Genomic DNA, 19066 nt, shown 5'->3' on the forward strand with positions numbered 1-19066 from the left:
CTGTAATCCCAGCACTTTGGGAGGCCGAGACGGGTGGATCACGAGGTCAGGAGATCGAGACCATCCTGGCTAACACGGTGAAACCCCGTCTCTACTAAAAAAATACAAAAAACTAGCCGGGCGAGGTGGCCGGCGCCTGTAGTCCCAGCTACTCGGGAGGCTGAGGCAGGAGAATGGCGTGAACCCGGGAGGCGGAGCTTGCAGTGAGCCGAGATCCGGTCACTGCACTCCAGCCCGGGCGACAGAGCAAGACTCCGTCTCAAAAAAAAAAAAAAAAAAAAAAAAGAAAATAAAATTCTCAGATGAAAATTTTACCTCCTCATTCTTATTATCTCCTTGTACGCATAGAGTAAAATACGCAGAAAGGTCAGCAAAAGAGCCAAATAAATAATAAAATAGCTAAGTAACAAATTCCAATACATAAAAAAATGTGGTTTGAATGAGTTTGCAAATTGTCTATTTTCCTTTTGCATTTCTAATATTTGCCTCAGTTTTTGTTTGATTGTTTTGGGATTTTGTTTGGTTTTTACTTCCATTTATTTATAATGTCAACTGTATTTATTTAGAGGGATTTTTTAAATTTTTCTGTATATTCTCTGAAACAGTCTTTAGCATTTTACAGTAAATTAAGATGAACAGTGTTCATGCTGTTAACTTGATCAATGGAAGAACCAATAGCATTGTTAGATGCTCGGCCTCTGCCAAGTTCAAGCACACCATCGTGACTGGATCTGATGGAACAAGACTGGGGGTACAAAAAGTCAAAGGTGTGTGTGCAAATGTGGGAAGCTGGTAGGAAGCAGTCAGTGGGGGCCGACTGGTCCAGTTTAATGGACCTCACAGAGGCTCTCCTCCTATGGAATGCTACCACCTAATTCCTAAGACAGAAGCTTTGGATTTATTCTGTACTTTTTTCTTTTCTTCATGCTCTAAATCCAATTAACAATGAAACCACCTTTGCAAAGATGATGACAGTGAGAGAAATCTAGCCTGGTTGACTCCATCTTGCTTCTAGCCTCACAGACTGGCTGTTCTGGCTCTTAGAAAAGAGAATGGGCCAGGCTAACCCTAACCAGGGGAGGAATTTAGTTTATAATTCAATTATGAAGCAAGGATGATAATAGTGGCTGGCTCCCTAAAACTGATTCTTTCCTTGTTCAGGGGCTGAAACTGCCTCTTTAAAACTGATGAAAAGTCACAAGATGAGGATTACGGCAGAGGTCTGAATTCTGCAAAAATGTAGGCATAGTTTTTATAAATCTTTACTGCTCAGGAGTCAGGTGGCCAGAGGTTACAAGATTTGTGACTTCTTCAATTGTTCCTTCAGGTAATATCACTAGTGTAGAACCTAAAGTGTTTTGTTTTGTTTTGTTTGTTTGTTTGTTTTTGCAAAATCTCTGTCTGTCATCCAGGCTGGGGTGCAGTGGTGTGATCTCCGCTCACTGCAACCTCCACCTCCTGGGTTCAAGCAATTCTTCTGCTTCAGTGTCCTGAGTAGCTGGGACTACAGGGGAGTGCCACCACGCCCAGCTAATTTTTCTTTTGTATTTTAAGTAGAGATGGGGTTTCACCATATTGGCCAGGCTTGTCTCGAACTCCTGACCTCGTAATCCGCCCACCTCGGCCTCCCAAAGTGTTGGGATTACAGGTGTGAGCCACTGTGCCCAGCCAGATTGGTCTTTTGAGACTTTTTGAAGACTTCTGCATTCTGGCAACTGACTAACTCCACACACACTCATGACTCATGACTCCACCAGTTCTGTGAACACCCAACCAGAGGCAGACTTGATACATTGGGAGTGTTTTCCACACCCCTACGATTGCATTCCCCCACTCATTAGCAGCACCCATTCCCTAGTCCCCTGCCCACCAAACTGTCCTTGAAAAACCCTAACCTCTGAACCTTTAGGGAGACTGATTTGAGTAATAACTCCTCTTCTGCATGGCAAGGCTAGTGTTAATTTAACTGGTTCTTTACTGCAATACCACAGTCTCAGTGAATTGCTTTTGTCTGTGTAGAGGGCAGGAAGAACCTGGAAATACCTAAGTATAGTAATTTGAAATACTTTAAAATAGTAGTGCTTCCACTTACCTGCTAAAAGAAGATACAAATTTATTTCTATTTATCCATGCACCTCTGAAAATCTTTTCAAAAACAATTATATTGCCTTCCTTAGCAGAATGGCCACAGCTGAATGCTTACAGAATAGTCCCTACCACCACTGGCATTAAGTATGATAGGGAAAACTAAAATTGAAATATTTATGAGTCTTAGCATGTAAACAGATGCTTTTGTAATATCATTTAGGTTCTGAAAACTGTAGGAAAAATGATAATTTATTTACAATCAAGGTTATTTGGACTTCATGAACACAATATCAAATATGTGCAAAAACTTGTTCCCAAAATTATGACCAAAGTTTATTGTTCTCTGTGGGAATAGTTTGAATTAATTGTGCAGAACTCACTCATATTTTTAAAATTCTGTTTAATTGACATAAATTGATTAAGAAAAGGAAATATTTTGTTGTTTTTACAGTTACTAAAATAAAGATTGTGTTCTATAGGTTTCAAAAACTGGTCAAATGGTAGAATATTAAAGAGTACAGTTCTATGAAACAAAAAGACAAAGCAATGGGTGTTCCCTGTGTGATCTAAAAGGAAACAAAGTATCTTTGTTGAAATTGGCCTACTAGATTTTTGACCCAGTTGGTAATAAATAAATTGAAAACTTGTAAATCACAATGACTCAAATTCAAAGAGAGATAATTTTAAAGTAAAAAAGTAACAGCATTCTTATATAGAAATGCAAAGGAAGGAGTGGGGTAGGGAATAGATACTATCCATACTATAGATATGAAGCTTGATGTGCTAGAATCGTTAAAAGACTGAATGCCCCCAAATAAAAAACAAATGCCCCCAATTTCTAAAACTTTTCTGATTTTGAAGGTTAAACTGCATATGTTGTAAGAATTTTCCCAGAACCAGAATTCTATAACCAGAAGTCATATAAGAAAAGAATTACGTATCAATGGACAAGTAAAATGTAAAACATTCACAAATGTAAATATACCTTTTTTTTTTTTAGAACATGAAGCCAACGTATTGCTAAAGGCATAATAAAGAGAGATTATTTTTCAGACACGAATTCTTTAAACCCTTCTATTTTGACTTATATAGAGAAATAAACATTATCAAAATCCAGAATGACACCTCTGATTCAGTAACAGAGGACCATGTAAAAACATTGATCTCTAGTCACAATAATAACCTCTTTGACACTCCGGTGCTATCCTTGTGGAAAAAACAGATTTTTCTATGTTTATAATAAGCCTTCAAAGCAAGTATTCTAAATTGCTTCCAAGTAGTGTGTACCAAGACATGTGGCCTGGATGCCAAACCAAAGCCTATTGCGAAGATTTCAAACTACATGCTCTGAATTTATAGATGAGGCGTAAGTATCTCAGAAGTAGGGGGGTCTGGGTTCTAAACACCTTCCTAAACCTAACATAATTTTGGAGCTCCAGGAGACAACTTTTTCTTAAAAAAATCTGCAGTTGTTGAATATCTCATTTCCAATCCATTTCCTCGTTGGTTTGTTTTTTGTTTGTTTGTTTGTTTGTTGCAATGGAGTCTCACTCTGCTGCCCAGACTGGAGTGCAGTGGAGTGATCTCGGTCACTGCAACCTCCGCCTCCTGGGTTCAAGCGATTCTCCTGCCTCAGCCTCCCAAATAGCTGGGATTACAGGAGCCCACCATCACATCCAGCTAATTATTGTATTTTTAGTAGAGAAGGGGTTTCACCATGTTGGCCAGGATGGTCTCAATCTCTTGACCTCGTGATCTACCCACCTTGGCCTCCCAAAGTGCTGGGATTATAGGCGTAAGCCACCAGGCCTGGCCCATTTCCTCTTTTAACTAGAAAACTTTCAGTTTAAATCAATTTTTTATCCTGCCAATAAATGGAAGATACACTTTTCTATCAAAATAACAAATATCAGTCATTTTGCTTTCCAAATAAACTAGTTCAGAAAATTTATTTATAAAATTAAACTTGGAGTAAAAGCTGTTGTGACTCAGAAAACAATACCCCAAAAAGAAGGCCTCAGAAGTGGCCGCAGAAGCGAAAATTTTTCTCTGACCTTCTGCTCTCCTGTCTCAGTACCATTCATCCTGGAGGCCAGCCACAGAAATCAGAAACCCCTTTCCCCAAGGCTAGCCATAATACCTGAAATCATTACTCTACCTTTCCCTCCTGCTTTCCTTGGAAAAACTGACCACAAAGAGATTATCTAAGCCAGGCACAGTGGCTCATGCCTGTAATCCCAGCACTTTGGGAGGCTGAGGCGGGTGGATCCCTTGAGGTCAGGAGTTCAAAACCAGCTTGGCCAACAGGGTGAAACTGCATCTCTACTAAAAATACAAAACTTAGCCAGGCGTGGTGGCAGGTGCCTGTAATCCCAGCTACTCAGGAGGCTGAGGCAGGAGAATCGCTTGAAACCGGGAGGCGGAGTGAGCCCAGATCAAGTCATTGCACTCCAGCCTGGGCTGCAGAATGCGATTTTGTCTCAAAGAACAAAAGGCAATTACCTGACCTATCTTGTTTGACTGTAGGTGATAAAACTCCCATTCCAGAGAGGGTCCTGCCCCATACCCAGAAGGAATGAATTATCTGAGAGGCCAAGAAGAATCTAGACAGATGGGGCTTGCTGGGTTTCCCCATTCACTCAGTCTATTAGCATTAGGCCATACCATTTTGTGTAATCATATTTCTACATGGCTGTCCATACTGTGTTGAGCCTGAGCATAAAAATGAATGATTTATCCTGTATCTTTGGGTCTTCATTCTGAAGACTTCTGTGTATACATTCCTAAAATTTGTATGTATTTCATCCAATTAATGTGCCTTTAGTGAGTTGATTTTTTCAGTGAACCTTCAGGAAGCAAAAGGTAAGTTTTCCCTTGGCCCCTATAAGGCATAGGGTCATATCCTTGTATTAATCTCTTTACCAGTTGGAGTATCAGCTCTGTCATCAGTAAAATAAAATAATTATGTCTGCTCTATCATCCTGACAAAATCAAAACAAAATTTTAAATAAAAAATGGATAAAACAGAGTCATTTACTCCTTAATGAAAAAAGTAAGCTTTTTGAAATCTTAAACCATTAGATAACATTTTTTTATGAAATTAATTTGCATCTTACAAATATATGTCATATATACCCTATATACTTACATCAGAAGTTATGATCTCACTCGTATGTGTGTAAATTTGTGTGTTCACATGGATGCCAACACCACTGGCATGCTACTTTCAACGGTGCCACTCTAAGGATATTTAAGTTCATTCTGTAACCACCAAAACACATGTTCTTCAATTATTTCTGACAAAAAGTTACAATACAACAGATTAAAGGAATGTAGGGGATGAGATTTATGTTGTAACTTCTTTTTGTTATTTGTTGCTGATATTATTTTATAATGAATTACAACTATGAAATATGAATAGATATGTATCTGATAGCATCTCATGAGAATTATTTTCCTTCACGGTCACTCATGTGTAACATTTAGATGCTATGTACTTCACAAATTACATTAAGATCCACTTTTCTGTTAGTTTGCAGGAGGTTCATGTTGCCCTCCAGTATCCATGTGGGCTTATGCTGCTAATATTATTTATGCTTTTCCACTTCTATGACTTTCCATAAAAAATTACAATACACATGTTTGTTGTTATAGTTGCACATTTTTTTTTAAATGTCACAGCAGGGAAATGCTAACTTACTATAAACCATTTGAAGGGCTCTATGTTTGCTTTAGAAATGAACTTAGAAAGTAATTCAGGATCGTATCTCCTCAGGCATGATCTACTTGAATTACCTAGAAAGGTGAAAAACCTGTACTGTGAAAAATATTGCAGAGACTAATTTGTGAGAGAGAGCAGTATGTTTTGTGTCCCTAATTTCTAAAATACATACAGATAAATAATTCCCACTGTCCAGAAAGTTTTAACTGATGAAACTGGCTATACCAAATTACAATAAAAAGATAGATATTTGTGGCTTGAAGAGAGAAAGAAGATAAAAATGAGTGTCTAAGTAGTTAGAAATATGTAGCTATAACATATATGAGAAATACATATGAAATATATATCACCTATAACAGAAAACCTGAAGGCTGTACCATATATCCAGGCTTTAGTGGACTTCACGTATATAGTTGTAAAATTAAAACAAACAAACAAACAAAAAGACCATTACCATGAAACAAATAAAAAAGTCAAGGTTACTAAATCAGGGGATCATATTATAATATTATCTTTTAAAAAATATTTGCATTGGTAAAGAACTGTCATAAATATTTCATATAATATTGATGCACTAAATTTGCTAAGTAAATTAAAATCTCCAGGAGAACATTAATATGTAAGAGTAAAATATACAGAATTGTTCAGATGATCATTGGTGAAGGTTTGGGATCAAAGTGGCTCTAAATAATTCAACAACATCAATAATCTTAAGTGAAAAGGGTCCCTTTAGTTCAATTATCATCTACTCACCATTTAACCCATAGACAGCTAGTCTCCTCCTTTCGTAACAACTATCTCTCCTTCTTGTCTTTTTATTACTTTTGAAGTGTATTTTCTTCTTTTTATATTACAGCATTCCTGTAGACTTACATTCTTTGCCAAGCATTACTTCCTCAATACACAAACGAGTCCAAGAAACAGCTCCAAATGTTTATTTTCAAAGATTGATAGTACTAATAGTTATGGGCACTAACATTTTTGGAAAGATCTCAAGTCTTTTTGAGCCAGAACACAAACACATATATATTTATATATTGAAATTAGCCCTTATGCATGAAAAAATAAACATACCTCACTTTTACTCTTTGGAAATCCTAATTACAAATAGATATGATTTATATATCTTTTTCTACACAAGTGATAAGGCAAACATCTAACTTTATAGAAGCCATTATCAATTAATGCATTTTTTTCAGATTAACAAATACTGCGGTAACAGTTATTTCCCAACAGTTTTTTGAGAGAGGATATTCCTCTGTCACCCAGGCTAGAGTGCAGTGAGGCAATCATAAGTTCCTGCAGCCTTGAACTTTCAGACTCAAGCAATCCTCCCACCTTACCCTCCCAAGTAGCTGTGGCCACAGGAGTATGGCACCATATCCAGCTACTTATTTAATTTAATTTTTGGTAGAGACGAGGTCTCACCATGTTGCCCAGGCTGGGGTTGAACTTCTGGGCTTGAGCAATTCTCCTGCCTGGAGAATAATAAATAAACAATGAGGCAATATAAAGCTTATGATTGGTAGACAGATACAGTATTCAAGGAGGCAAATTTCATAATATGTTTTCAGCATAAGTTGAGCTCTGGCAGAGAGTGAAAAATAAAATCAGAGTGCTACATAATAATAAATTTAACTATATAATAAACCAAAGTTACTAGTGTGGCACAAGTAAAAATTCACTTTCATTTTTATAACTTATTAGCAAAAGGTTTGATTGTGAGGATTGCTCCGTCTAAAGTCTCAGTATGTAAAATTTATATAGCACTCAGTTAGTTATATTCAAGTCTGATTACAAAAGGCTGGCATGATACATTTTCTCATTTACAAGTATTTAAAAGTAGCTAAGGGGCAGAGCAAGATGGCAGAATGGAAGCATACACCGTTTGTCCCCTTCTGCTGGAACAGCACGTTTTAACAACTGTCTGTACACAGAAAAGCTCCATGACAAGAACCAAAAATCAGGTGAGCAATCAAAGTACCTTGTTTTAGTTTCATTTTGCAAAAAGAGGGCACTGAGGGGAGCAAGAGAAGCAGTCTTGAATCACCATTGACACCCCTCCCCAGTCCCCTGCAGTGGTCATGAGGTACACAGAGTATCCGTGCACTTTGGGGAGGGAGACAGAGTGACCGAGAAACTTTACATTGAACTCAGTGCTGCCCCGTCACAGCAGAGAATTAAACCATGCTGGGCTCAGCCAGCACCTACACAAGGAGGAAGCATTTGGACCAGCCCTAGACAGAGGGGAATCACCCATCCCATGGGCTGGAACTTGGGTTTCATGGCAAGCCTCACCATTGTGGGCCAAAGTGCTCTGGGGTCCTAGGTAAACTTGAAAGGGAATTTAGGACACAAGGACTGCAATTCCTAGTGCTAGGCTGGGCTTAGAGCCAGTGAACTTGGGTGGCATGTGACTAAGGAAGACACCACCTGGCACAGCTCAAGGAGTGCTTGTGCCATCGCTCCTCCAACCCCAGGCAGTGCAGCTTGTAGCAATAAAAGTGACTCCTTCCTTCTGCTAAAGGAGAGAAGAGTGAAAAAGAAAGAGGATTTGTCTTGCATCTTGGATACCAGCTCAGCCACAGTAGGATAAGGCACCGGGCAGAATTATGAGGTCCCCATTCCAGGCCATAGCTCCTAGATGACATTTCTCAACACGTCCTGGGTCAAAAAGGACCACTGCCTTGAAGTGAAGAGCCCAGTCCTGGGAGGACTTATCACCTGCTGACTAAAGAATGCTTGGGCCCTGAAAAACCACCATTGATACCCAGGTGGTGTGCAGTGGGCCTTGGGCTCTGAGATGTGCTGGCTCCAGAAAAGACCCATCACATTCCCAGCTGTGGTGGCTATGGTGAAATACTTCTTCTTTTTAAGAAAAGCAGAGGGAAAAATAAAGGGGATTTTGTCTTGCACCCTAGCTTATCAGCTCAGTCACAGTGGGGTAGGGCAGCAATCAGGCCCTTGGAGTCCCTGAGTCCAGGCCTAGACTCTTAGACAGCATTTCTGGACCTGCTCTGGGCCAGATGGGAATACACTTCCCTGAAGGGTGAGTCCAGGCCTGGCAACATTCACCACAAGCTGAGGACGATGCCTTGGGTTTTAAGTGAACATTGGTGATAGGCTGGAGAACCCCCGTGGACTAGTAGTGATGGGAGCCACAAGAGAGGATCTTCAGCCATAGGGGAAGAGTGGGAAGGATTTTGTATTGTGGTTTGAATTCCAGCTTAGCCGCAGAAGAATAGAACATCAGGCAAATTGCTAAGGTTTTTGGCTCCAGTACTTGGCTCCCAGACAGCATCTCTGGACACTCCCAGGGCCTGAGGAACTCATTACACTGAAGGGAAAGGCCTTGAACAAGTCCCAGTACCATGCTGGCTTCAGGTCTGACCCAGCATAGTCCCAGTGACGGTGGTCACAGGGGTACTTGCATCATTATACATCCTGTTCCAGTTGGCTCATCACATAGAGTAACACTCAATATGTTTGAGAGTAAGGGAAAAAAAACAAGTCTCTGCCTGGTAAGTGAGATAATTCTTTCAGGTCTTATCCAAGACCACCAAGGCATTACCTCTATGAGTCTACAAAAACCACAACATTATTGGGCTTGGGGTCCAAGTCCCTTCAAATACCTGGAAGGCCTTCTCAAGGACAGGCACAAACAAGCCCAGACTGTAAAGACTACAATAAATATCTACCTCTTTAATTACCAAACACTGAAGAACACCTATAAGTATCAACAACATCCAAGCAAACAGGACCTCATCAAATGAACTAAATAAGGCACCAGGGACCAGTCCTGGAGAAATAGAGATATATGACCTTTCAGAAAGAGAATTCAAAATGGCCATTTTGAGGAAACACAAAGAAATTCAACAATAGTGAAGAGAAGGAATTCTGAGTTATATCAGATAAATTTAATAAGCAAATTGAAATACTTAAAAGGAATCAAGCAGAAATGCTACACTTGAAAATGCAATTGACATGCTGAAGAATACTTCAAATCTGTTAACAGCAGAATTGATCAAACGGAAGAAAGAATTAGTGAAATAGAAGTCAGGCTATTTGAAAATACACAATCAGAGGAGATAAAAGAAAAAAAGAATAAAAAACAATAAGCATGCCTACGGGATCTAGAAAATAGCCTCAAAAGAACACATCTAAGAGTTATTGTCTTTAAAGAGGAGGGAGAGAAAGAGACAGAGGCAAGGGGGATTCATAGGGATAATATCAGAGAACTTTCCAAACCTAGACAAAGATACCAACATTCAAACACAAGAAGGTATAGAACAGCAGGCAGACATAACTCAAAGAAGACTACTCTGAGGCTTTTAGTAATCAAACTTCCAAAGGTCAAGGATAAAGAAGGGATCCTAAAAGCAGCCAGAGCGGAAAAACCAAACCAAACCAAACCAAAACAAAAAAACCCAAATGACATAAAGCTCCAATACATCCAGCAGCAGTTTTCAGTGGGAACCTTACAGGCCAGGAGAGAGTGGCATGACATATTTAAACTGCTGAAAGAAAAAAAAACTTTTACCCTAAGATAGTATATCCAGTGAAAATATCCTTTAAGCATGAAGGAGAAATAAAGGTCTTCCCAGGCAAACAAAAGCTCAGTGATTTCATCAAAACCAGACAGGTAATGCTAAAGGAAGTTCTTCAATCCGAAAGAAAAAAGCTGTTAATGAGCAATAAGAAATCACCTGAAGGAAAAAACAAAACAAAACAAAACAAAACAAACAAACAAACAAAAACCTCAATGGTAACAGTAAGCCCACAGAAAAACACAGATTAGTATAACACTGTAATTATGATGTATAAGCTTCTCTTAAGTAGAAGCACAAAATGATGAACCAATCAAAAATAATAACTAGAGCAACTTTTCAAGACATAAACAGTACAATAAGACACAAAGAGAAACAACAAAATGTTAAAAAGTGGGAGGATGAAGTTAAAGTGTAGAGTTTTTATTAGTTTCCTTTTTGTGAGTTTGGTTCTTTACGCAATCAGTGTTAAGTTGTCATTAGTTTTAAATAGTGGGTTATAAGATAGTGTTTGTAAGCCTCGTGGTAACCTCATGAAAAACATGTAATGGATACACAGAAAAGAAAAAGCAAGTAATTAAAGCATACAACCAGAGAAAAATCTGGTTTTGACCTTGTAGACTCCTTAAAAGGGATTCCAAATTTCCATGAACCAGGCTTTGAGTATGACTACAATAAAGGGTTGATAGTTCCTGTTGGCAAAGGAGACCTAACACAATTCCCTTTAGCTTTCCCCACAAGCTAGAATGAAATATTTGAATCATTAAATGAAATTTTTAATTTTGAACAATGCATATGGTAACATACAATTTCTTTCAAAATTAAATGAATAGCAAGAAATACTTGAAAGTAATTTAGCAGACATTATCAAAATGTACTTCCAGAATTGAAAGAAGCTAAATATTAGAGAAGAAGAAATAAATAAATGCCTTCCATATAGGAAATTTCCTGTTTCTCCATATTTTTTACATTTGGGCCTTGGAAAAAGTTACCTTCCTTCTCTCCTTTCTTTTCTTCTATATTTAAAAAGGCATGCACACAGAGAGTAATCCTTAAGTAATGTATTATATATTACAGTATCTATGTCTTTCTTTCTTCTTATTACATAGAATGTGGATTCAATGGAAAAGTTCCTAACATGAGGAATTGTTTCTGATCCGTTATAGTTTATAAGAGATATACGAGACAATATAATGGATCTGTCAAAGAAGTAAAAGAGAATACTTGAATGGAACAACTCATGTATATAAATGCAGTTACTGTAGAACACTTACTAGGCTATGTACACTCCAAAACTGCCACTGGCATTTCACTTCCTCATACTGTTGAAAAAATTCTTAGCATCACCCCGAATGACTTCAGCAGAACGCAAGATCTTTTGTAAGCTATAAAATTACCTTCAGTGCTATTGACATAAACTGAAAACTAATTTTTCAGAAAGATGGGAAACAATTATTTCTCTATTTTTTTTTTTTTTAAAGCAGTTTCATTCTGTCACTCAGGTTAAGTGCAGTGTTGTGATCACAGCTCACTGCAGCCTTAACCTTCTGGGCTCAAGGCATCCTCTCACCTCAGCACTCCAGAGCAGCTGGGACCATAGGTGCACCCCACCAGGTCCAGCTGACTTTTTATTTTTTGTAGAGACGGTACATCCAGGCTGGTCTTGAACTCCTGGAATCAAGCAATACTCCTGCCTCGGCCTTCCAAAGGGCTGTGATTACAGGTGTGAGCCACAGCACCCGGCCTTCTCTCTCTCTCTCTCTCTCTTTTCTGCATGTTCCTAATGTGACTGTAATATGTGAACACCCTGAGTCTAAAACAAAACTTAGATCACTCCTTTAAACAGAAAAAAAAAAAGAAATATATGCTTACTTTGTACATTTGACACCTGTACTTGATAGAAAACTCAAAAGAAATAATTTTTAAATGTCTAGATTCATGATGTTTGATTCTAAGAGTATTCAAAATGCAGGCAATATATCTATTTCCATACCTCCAGAAATAACTGCCAATATTTCTTCTATATTGTCCCCACTGAAAAGCCCATTAAATTTAACTTGGTTTTAAATACTCATTTTTTTGCTTTAAAATAATACATTGAGGATAAACATATAGACAGAAAGTAGATTGGACATTGCACAGGATGAGGAAGGAGATTGGGATGAACAGTAATTGGCATGCAGAATCTTATTGTGATGACAAAAAATATTCCAAAACTGATTTATTGCAATGGTTGTAACACTTGCTAAGTTCACTAAAAGCACCATTGTACAATTGAAATGAGTGAACTATATAGGATATACAAATGCTTCAACAGATTTACATTAAAAATAAATCATTACATGAGAGGAGCCAGACAAAAAGTATATAATATATGAAACCTTTTACTAAAATTACAAAGTGGGCAAAACTAATTTAGAGTTTTCGAAATCAGGATAGGGCAACCTTTGTAGGAAGGAATATGGCTGGTGCAGAGCACAAGGGAGAGCTTTCTAAGGCGACATTAATTTTCTGCCTTGTCTGTGATAGTTACATGGATGAGCTTGATTTGTGAAAATTCATTGAGGTGTACATGTATGATATATGCAATTTTCTGTAGATATATTATACATCAATAAAAAGTCCACAGCAGAACAGTAATAAACTTGTGAACGGAGGATGAGCAAAATATTACTAGAAAAAAGCTATGCCATTGTGTTCTTTACTAGTGTTCTTCCATTTACATAATTAGTATCACTTAGGTCTCTTCTGGTTCCACTAATGCTGCCATCTTTGAAGAAGCAGCTCTAAGATTTCCTCTCCAGTGAAATGCGCTCTTATATCATTTAGCTGAAAGAGCCTTCCTCCTTTAATCTCTTCAATACATATAAATGAGATAAAAAGTAAAATGTTGAGCAAATGATATAGTTGAGTTTTCTCATCTGCCAAAAAATACATAGTTTTATGGGGAGAAAACACAAACAACTTATTTATCCATCAAACCCCAAAGTAACTGTCATGGTAAACCGAACGTTGTAAACTTTCAAGTAAGTGCTGGTTAACAACTGAAATATGTCCATTAATAGTTAAGAATAACATGAAACCTAAGCTGAATGCCAAATGTAAAATTTCTAGTTATCCAGTTGCTAAACTGTCATTTTCATATTTAGATTTCCAAAGTTATGCGTAATATTTTTTTAAAAACTCTCTAAAATTTATAAAAATAAAACAAAAAGAAATAGAAACCATTCAAATAATAGAGTTAAGAAAGCTTTTAAGTGGCATAACAAAATTAGAGAGCATATTTATTTATTAATTTATATATACAAAGTTGGTTTTAGGTAAAATCAACAGGCAGTCTGCCTTCTAGAAGCCCACAATTTGCTTCAGACAAGGCAGCTGTATGATAATATAGATTTGTTAATGTTTAGATGAGATTAAAGAGGGATGTAGATGATAATAATTGAGTAAAAGTATAAGTTCCTGAGAAGGACAAATAAATCTGTTGTGATATTTTAACAAGTTATCTGGTAAGATAATGAAACAGAGGTAAAGCATGGACTATTGGTGGGTGGTGGACAGAATGGCATGAGAGCACATGTGATTGGAGAACATGAAATCTGGGAAGCAATGAAGAAAGTGGCTTCTCTAGAGCATATATCAGATTACATAGCTCCACTGAAGAAAAATATGGAAATCAAGAGTTACAGCCTTTCAATTCAACTTCCAAATTTTTCACACCTAGCTTTAATTTACACGTCAGTATGCAGTTTAATGTAGGCCTTTGTTCAATGTGTATTCAAACATCTGCCTCAATGACATTTCATGTCGCTCCTTGCCTGGGGCATCTGTCTACTGCATCAAGCTGAAGCAAGTTATGGGCTTTTTAAACAAGGTTATACACGAATACAGTGATAATAATGCTGTTTATACTGAGTAACAATCCTTCATAAGACACGCTTAGAAATGTTTAGACTCTGATACAGTCTCTTTCTAGAAGTTTAAGCAAAAGAAAAGAATTAAGATACCTTTTAAAAAAACATGTTTTCCATTATGATTTCAGTTTAAATGCTTTAATCTATTTAAACTGTTTATACCATTAGTATGATGTCCATATCATAAGTAGTAATTATTAGCACTATTTAACATGCTGTGGTTGGCATAATACTGTAACTAAGTTCATTATAAAGCAGCTTAAATGACCATGACCATCGCGTCTCTTGGGAGCTTACAAAATAGAACCTGATTTGTTTTCTCAGAGAGTCAAAAACGTTTACTTTGGACAAGTCTAAATGTAGTACATTTAATAGTTAAAAGGCAAGTGAGAAACTTGCTTCCATGGAGAATTAACCACAGTTATTTCAGCTAACTGACAACTCATATTTGTGAAACCACCAGGAGGGCTTACACAAATGATTTACTAACGGTGCTTAAAGTATTTTTACTCTACAGATTTGTCACTTAGTGTACGCATCCCATATAGTTCAAGGGCTCTAAAGGATCCGTTATAACTACTTTCCTGAAATAATTATAAGATTAAAGGCTTATTTTTGGAGTCGTTAATGATATCAATGAAAGGATTAAAACGATTTCAGTGAAAATCATACAGAGATGAAAGAGCTAATGCTTCTATGACATTTTTTTTTTTTTTTTTTTTTTTTTTTTTTGAGACGGAGTCTTGCTCTGTCGCCCGGGCTTGAGTGCAGTGGCCGGATCTCAGCTCACTGCAAGCTCCGCCTCCCGGGTTTACGCCATTCTCCTGCCTCAGCCTCCCGAGTAGCGGGGACTACAGGCGCCCGCCACCTCGCCCGGCTAGTTTTTTGTGTTTTTAGTAGAGACGGGGTTTCACTGTGTTAGCCAGGATGGTCTCGATCTCCTGACCTCGTGATCCGCCCGTCTCGGCCTCCCAAAGTGCTGGGATTACAGGCTTGAGCCGCTTCTATGACATTTTAAGTGACAAATGAATCAGAGAAAGGCAGAATTTCCTTCTCAACCCACATTCCAAATGAATTCTACAGAATCTTATGTTTGATTAACTAAAACAAATAAACATAACAATTTAGTCCTAGTGCCCACTGAATAGTACTCATAGAAAACCACTCCTGAAATGCCATTAAAATACCTACAGACAATGAAATAATTAGAAGTCTTTCAGGCATAGCATTTAATATAGTTGGAGATACGTATATCAAACATGTAACAATGATAGAGGCACACACGAACAACAAGATGCAACCAAACTTTTATCAAATGAAATCTCTAATTTTAATATCTTATTTCTTATTAATGCTCACCTTAGCATGAGCCGTCATTTTAGTAATAGACAACTAAAAGCCCTCAGATTTGCCCAGATTTCATTATCCTTCAAGTACTCCTCAGATGCCTTGATCATCAAAAACTTGACATATTATAACTTGTATTAATAGTTTATACAACAGTAATTTATAAAAATAAGATATTGACTATGAATGTATTAATTACACACAAAAATACTTGCCAGAATTTTGAATATGAAGAAGACAAAAGGTGAAAAATAAGGAAGGCTTTCTTAAATACAAGAGAGAGCAACCTTGAAATCTACCGTTTTTGTCTTTAGACTTCAATTTATTTAGTTTTATCTAAAATATAGTTTCCCCTATATTTTAAAAAGTCATTAAATAAGAGAAGAAAAAGAAATAACTGAATAGCTGTAGGCTTATAGTAAATGAATGACTTTATCACTGATTTCCAAGAAAGCATGGTAATAGTGAACAAATATCTAAGAGATATATAATATATATCTAACTTATCAAGAAATTTTAATATAATTTAAGCCTTATATAATATGCATTCCTATTGACCAGTCTTTTCCGAATCAAAAATATTTTTCTTACCCACTGATATTATATATTTATATTTATGTTATGTTAATATGGCCATATTTAGATTGCTCAAATATTTAAATTAATTTCATATGCTGAATAGCAAAAGAATACTTTTTAAATTATTTTCCATGGCCAACTAATCCTTAATCAATACTCTTACTATATTTTGATTAATGATTATAAAATTACCTATTAATTTTTACTTCTTTTTTTCCCTACATTATTAGAAAGTTATTGTTAGCAGTAAAATAATTTTTCTGCCATATTTGGAGAAAATCCTATTTCTGCAAATTGTGAAAAATACATTTATTCTCTCATGTAATGAACTCAGTTCTACAGAACACTATCAAAATAACAGCATGCAATGTCTTGCAGACCGTGAAATGTAATAGATAATCCAGTAAATTGTAATACTTTCCAAATGCTGTTTGCAATTAGCATTTTGGTGATATAGGGAATAGTCAGATATGGAAAACTATTTCAAAATATCCTAAAATACATAACACTGTTTATGTTCTTATGTTCAATATGTAACACAGATGCACGTTGAAGGTTTATATTATGCACAAAGAAAAGAATATTAGAAGTATCATACCTTTGAGACATAATCTTATAGGCATCTGGCAGATAACATCGGATATTCTCCATCTGAGCAGGGTCAGAGTCACAAATTTTGTCATCAGTCCTGCCATAGTTCGCACTTTCTATCATGATGACGTCTGTTCCTGGACAGCGGAGCTCTATAGGATAGCTCTCACAGGATAGCTCTCTGCGGACCACAGCCATCGGAATTGGGGCACGGCTGAAAGCTGCCAAAAGGAGGAAGAAGAAAAGAGATGCCATTCTTACCACATACAAAGGAAGATTGCATGTGTTTGCTTTTCCAGTGTTTGGGGTAAATCAATACCAAGATACAAAGCAGTTAAGATTCATAATTTTAATTAAACTAGAATATTTTTCTATTCAGTAACTTTATAACTATTTTTATTCTATTTTAACAAAAACAGTTCTTAAAATCTTTATCACATTTGTTTTTCTTATAAATGGAAAAAGGTACTGTCGATTTTGTATTAAACTCTTGGCCTGGTGTGTCAGATTAAAACTAGATAGAGATATCATCCAGTTTATACAATCAGATATTCAGATAAACCTTGCAAGTGTTCCTTTCTTCTCTCTTTTTAATAACAAAATCATCAATGAAAAATTGCACTATTGTTGACTTTAAATATACTTAATCTATTTCAATTTTACAACATATTTCCATTGTTTGAGGCAATACTTCATGATTTCACTGTAGAACTAATACATGCTATTTATTTAAGAAAATGGAGATTTGTTTGGAGGAAAACTTATATTTTCCTTTAGCTCCTCCCCATACTCTTCCCCTAAAGTCAACAGGTAACTAGTTACTCATGTGGAGACCTCCAAATTATAATTTTCTTCACAGAAACAGACATGTGTGTGTTCTCCCACTCCTCGTTTCATTTTACTCTGGTAATTTTACTCAGGTAGTATCACACTATACACATTGTTTGATATTTTGTATTATTTTATTTATAAATATAATGATATATGATGGAAATCTTTCCATATCTGGATATTGTTTCCTTCATTTTTAATGGCTACATCTCATAAAAATATAAATTATTTAATTGGTCCTATGTTCATGGACACTTGGAAAGGTCTTGGTGTTTTTGTGTCATAATACTGCAAGGAAGCCTAAACCTATCTGTGCACCTTGGCGGTAATATATTTGAGAAAACCTAATTATTCAAATACATTTTATGGTATATTTCTAAAAAATGAGATCGATGGATCAAGAGGGCAATACATTTCAAATCTGGCAAATACCAATAGATTTCAAATAAACTTGAAAATGTATACTTTCTACCAACAATACTTTCTTTTTCAAAACTAAATATTATCAATTCCTTTAAGTTTTGTCAATTTGATAAAGAATGGTATAATATCTTTAACTTGTACTACTTCACTTGTACTGTGGAATATATTTTCATATGTTTATTGATCTTTCATATTGCTTTTATTCGTGAATGGTTGCTTACATTTATGTAAAGTTTACTGTTATAAAAGTTTTTTTGTAAAAGAAAAATAAACATTTGTCCTTTACATTTATGAGAAATACACTTTTTCCAGCTTGATGTTTAATTTTAGATGTTTGCTGGACATCTATATTTAAGTTTTATACAGAAAAATGTCTGCCTTTTCCTGTCAAGTTTAACAGTTTCCCTCTCCAAGATTGTGAACATAATCACTGCATTATTGGGAAAGAGTCAAATGTTAAGTAATGATAACTCAACAAATCTTCTTTTATAAGTATGTAATTAAAATTTTAAATGAAGTGTTTACTAACTGTCAAATAAGTTGATTTCCACATTAAGAGAATCAGTTATAGAGAAACATGTGATAGCTTAAATGTGCATTTATAGTTGATTAAATCACCAATATGCACATGCACAAAAGACATCTATTTAAATAAATATGTGCTTGTCTTCTTTTGGCTTTTTTACGAAGCATGAAATGTGAAAAGAAGGGAGGAGAGAGGCAGGGAGGTGAAAAATGGAGGGGCAAAGAAAAACATGTAACTATAAATATTTTCACTTAAAGTTTAGAGAAAATATTGATTTGGTTTGTGAAATATACCTGTAATTTAAAAGTTGAGAGTGATACGGGTTTTCATCTCATTTGTATGATATTTTTGAAAAAGTATGATTGTACCATAGACCCTAGGCAAAACTTCTTAACAGGTTAACAGGTCACTTGAAGTTCTTTAAGCTGCACTGCACAGTTAATTCCATTCTAGCTGGGGTTCAACATTTTATTTCTCCCTCTCTCTCTCTCTCTCTCTC

General features: G+C 36.2%; 1 protein-coding gene across 16 annotated transcripts in view; it reads right to left on the minus strand.

The window, feature by feature from the left end:
* ADGRL3 (adhesion G protein-coupled receptor L3) overlaps positions 1-19066 on the minus strand; it is an 846373-nt gene that overhangs the window by 447424 nt on the left and 379883 nt on the right. For all 16 annotated transcript variants that reach the window (XM_037989342.2, XM_037989350.2, XM_073017343.1 and 13 more), the window contains one exon: positions 16795-17008. In XM_037989342.2, coding sequence (XP_037845270.1) covers positions 16795-17008 — 214 coding nt within the window. The remainder of the gene's footprint in view (positions 1-16794; positions 17009-19066) is intronic.

This window comes from Chlorocebus sabaeus, chromosome 7 (assembly GCF_047675955.1).
Source record: "Chlorocebus sabaeus isolate Y175 chromosome 7, mChlSab1.0.hap1, whole genome shotgun sequence".
Lineage (NCBI taxonomy): Eukaryota > Metazoa > Chordata > Mammalia > Primates > Cercopithecidae > Chlorocebus > Chlorocebus sabaeus.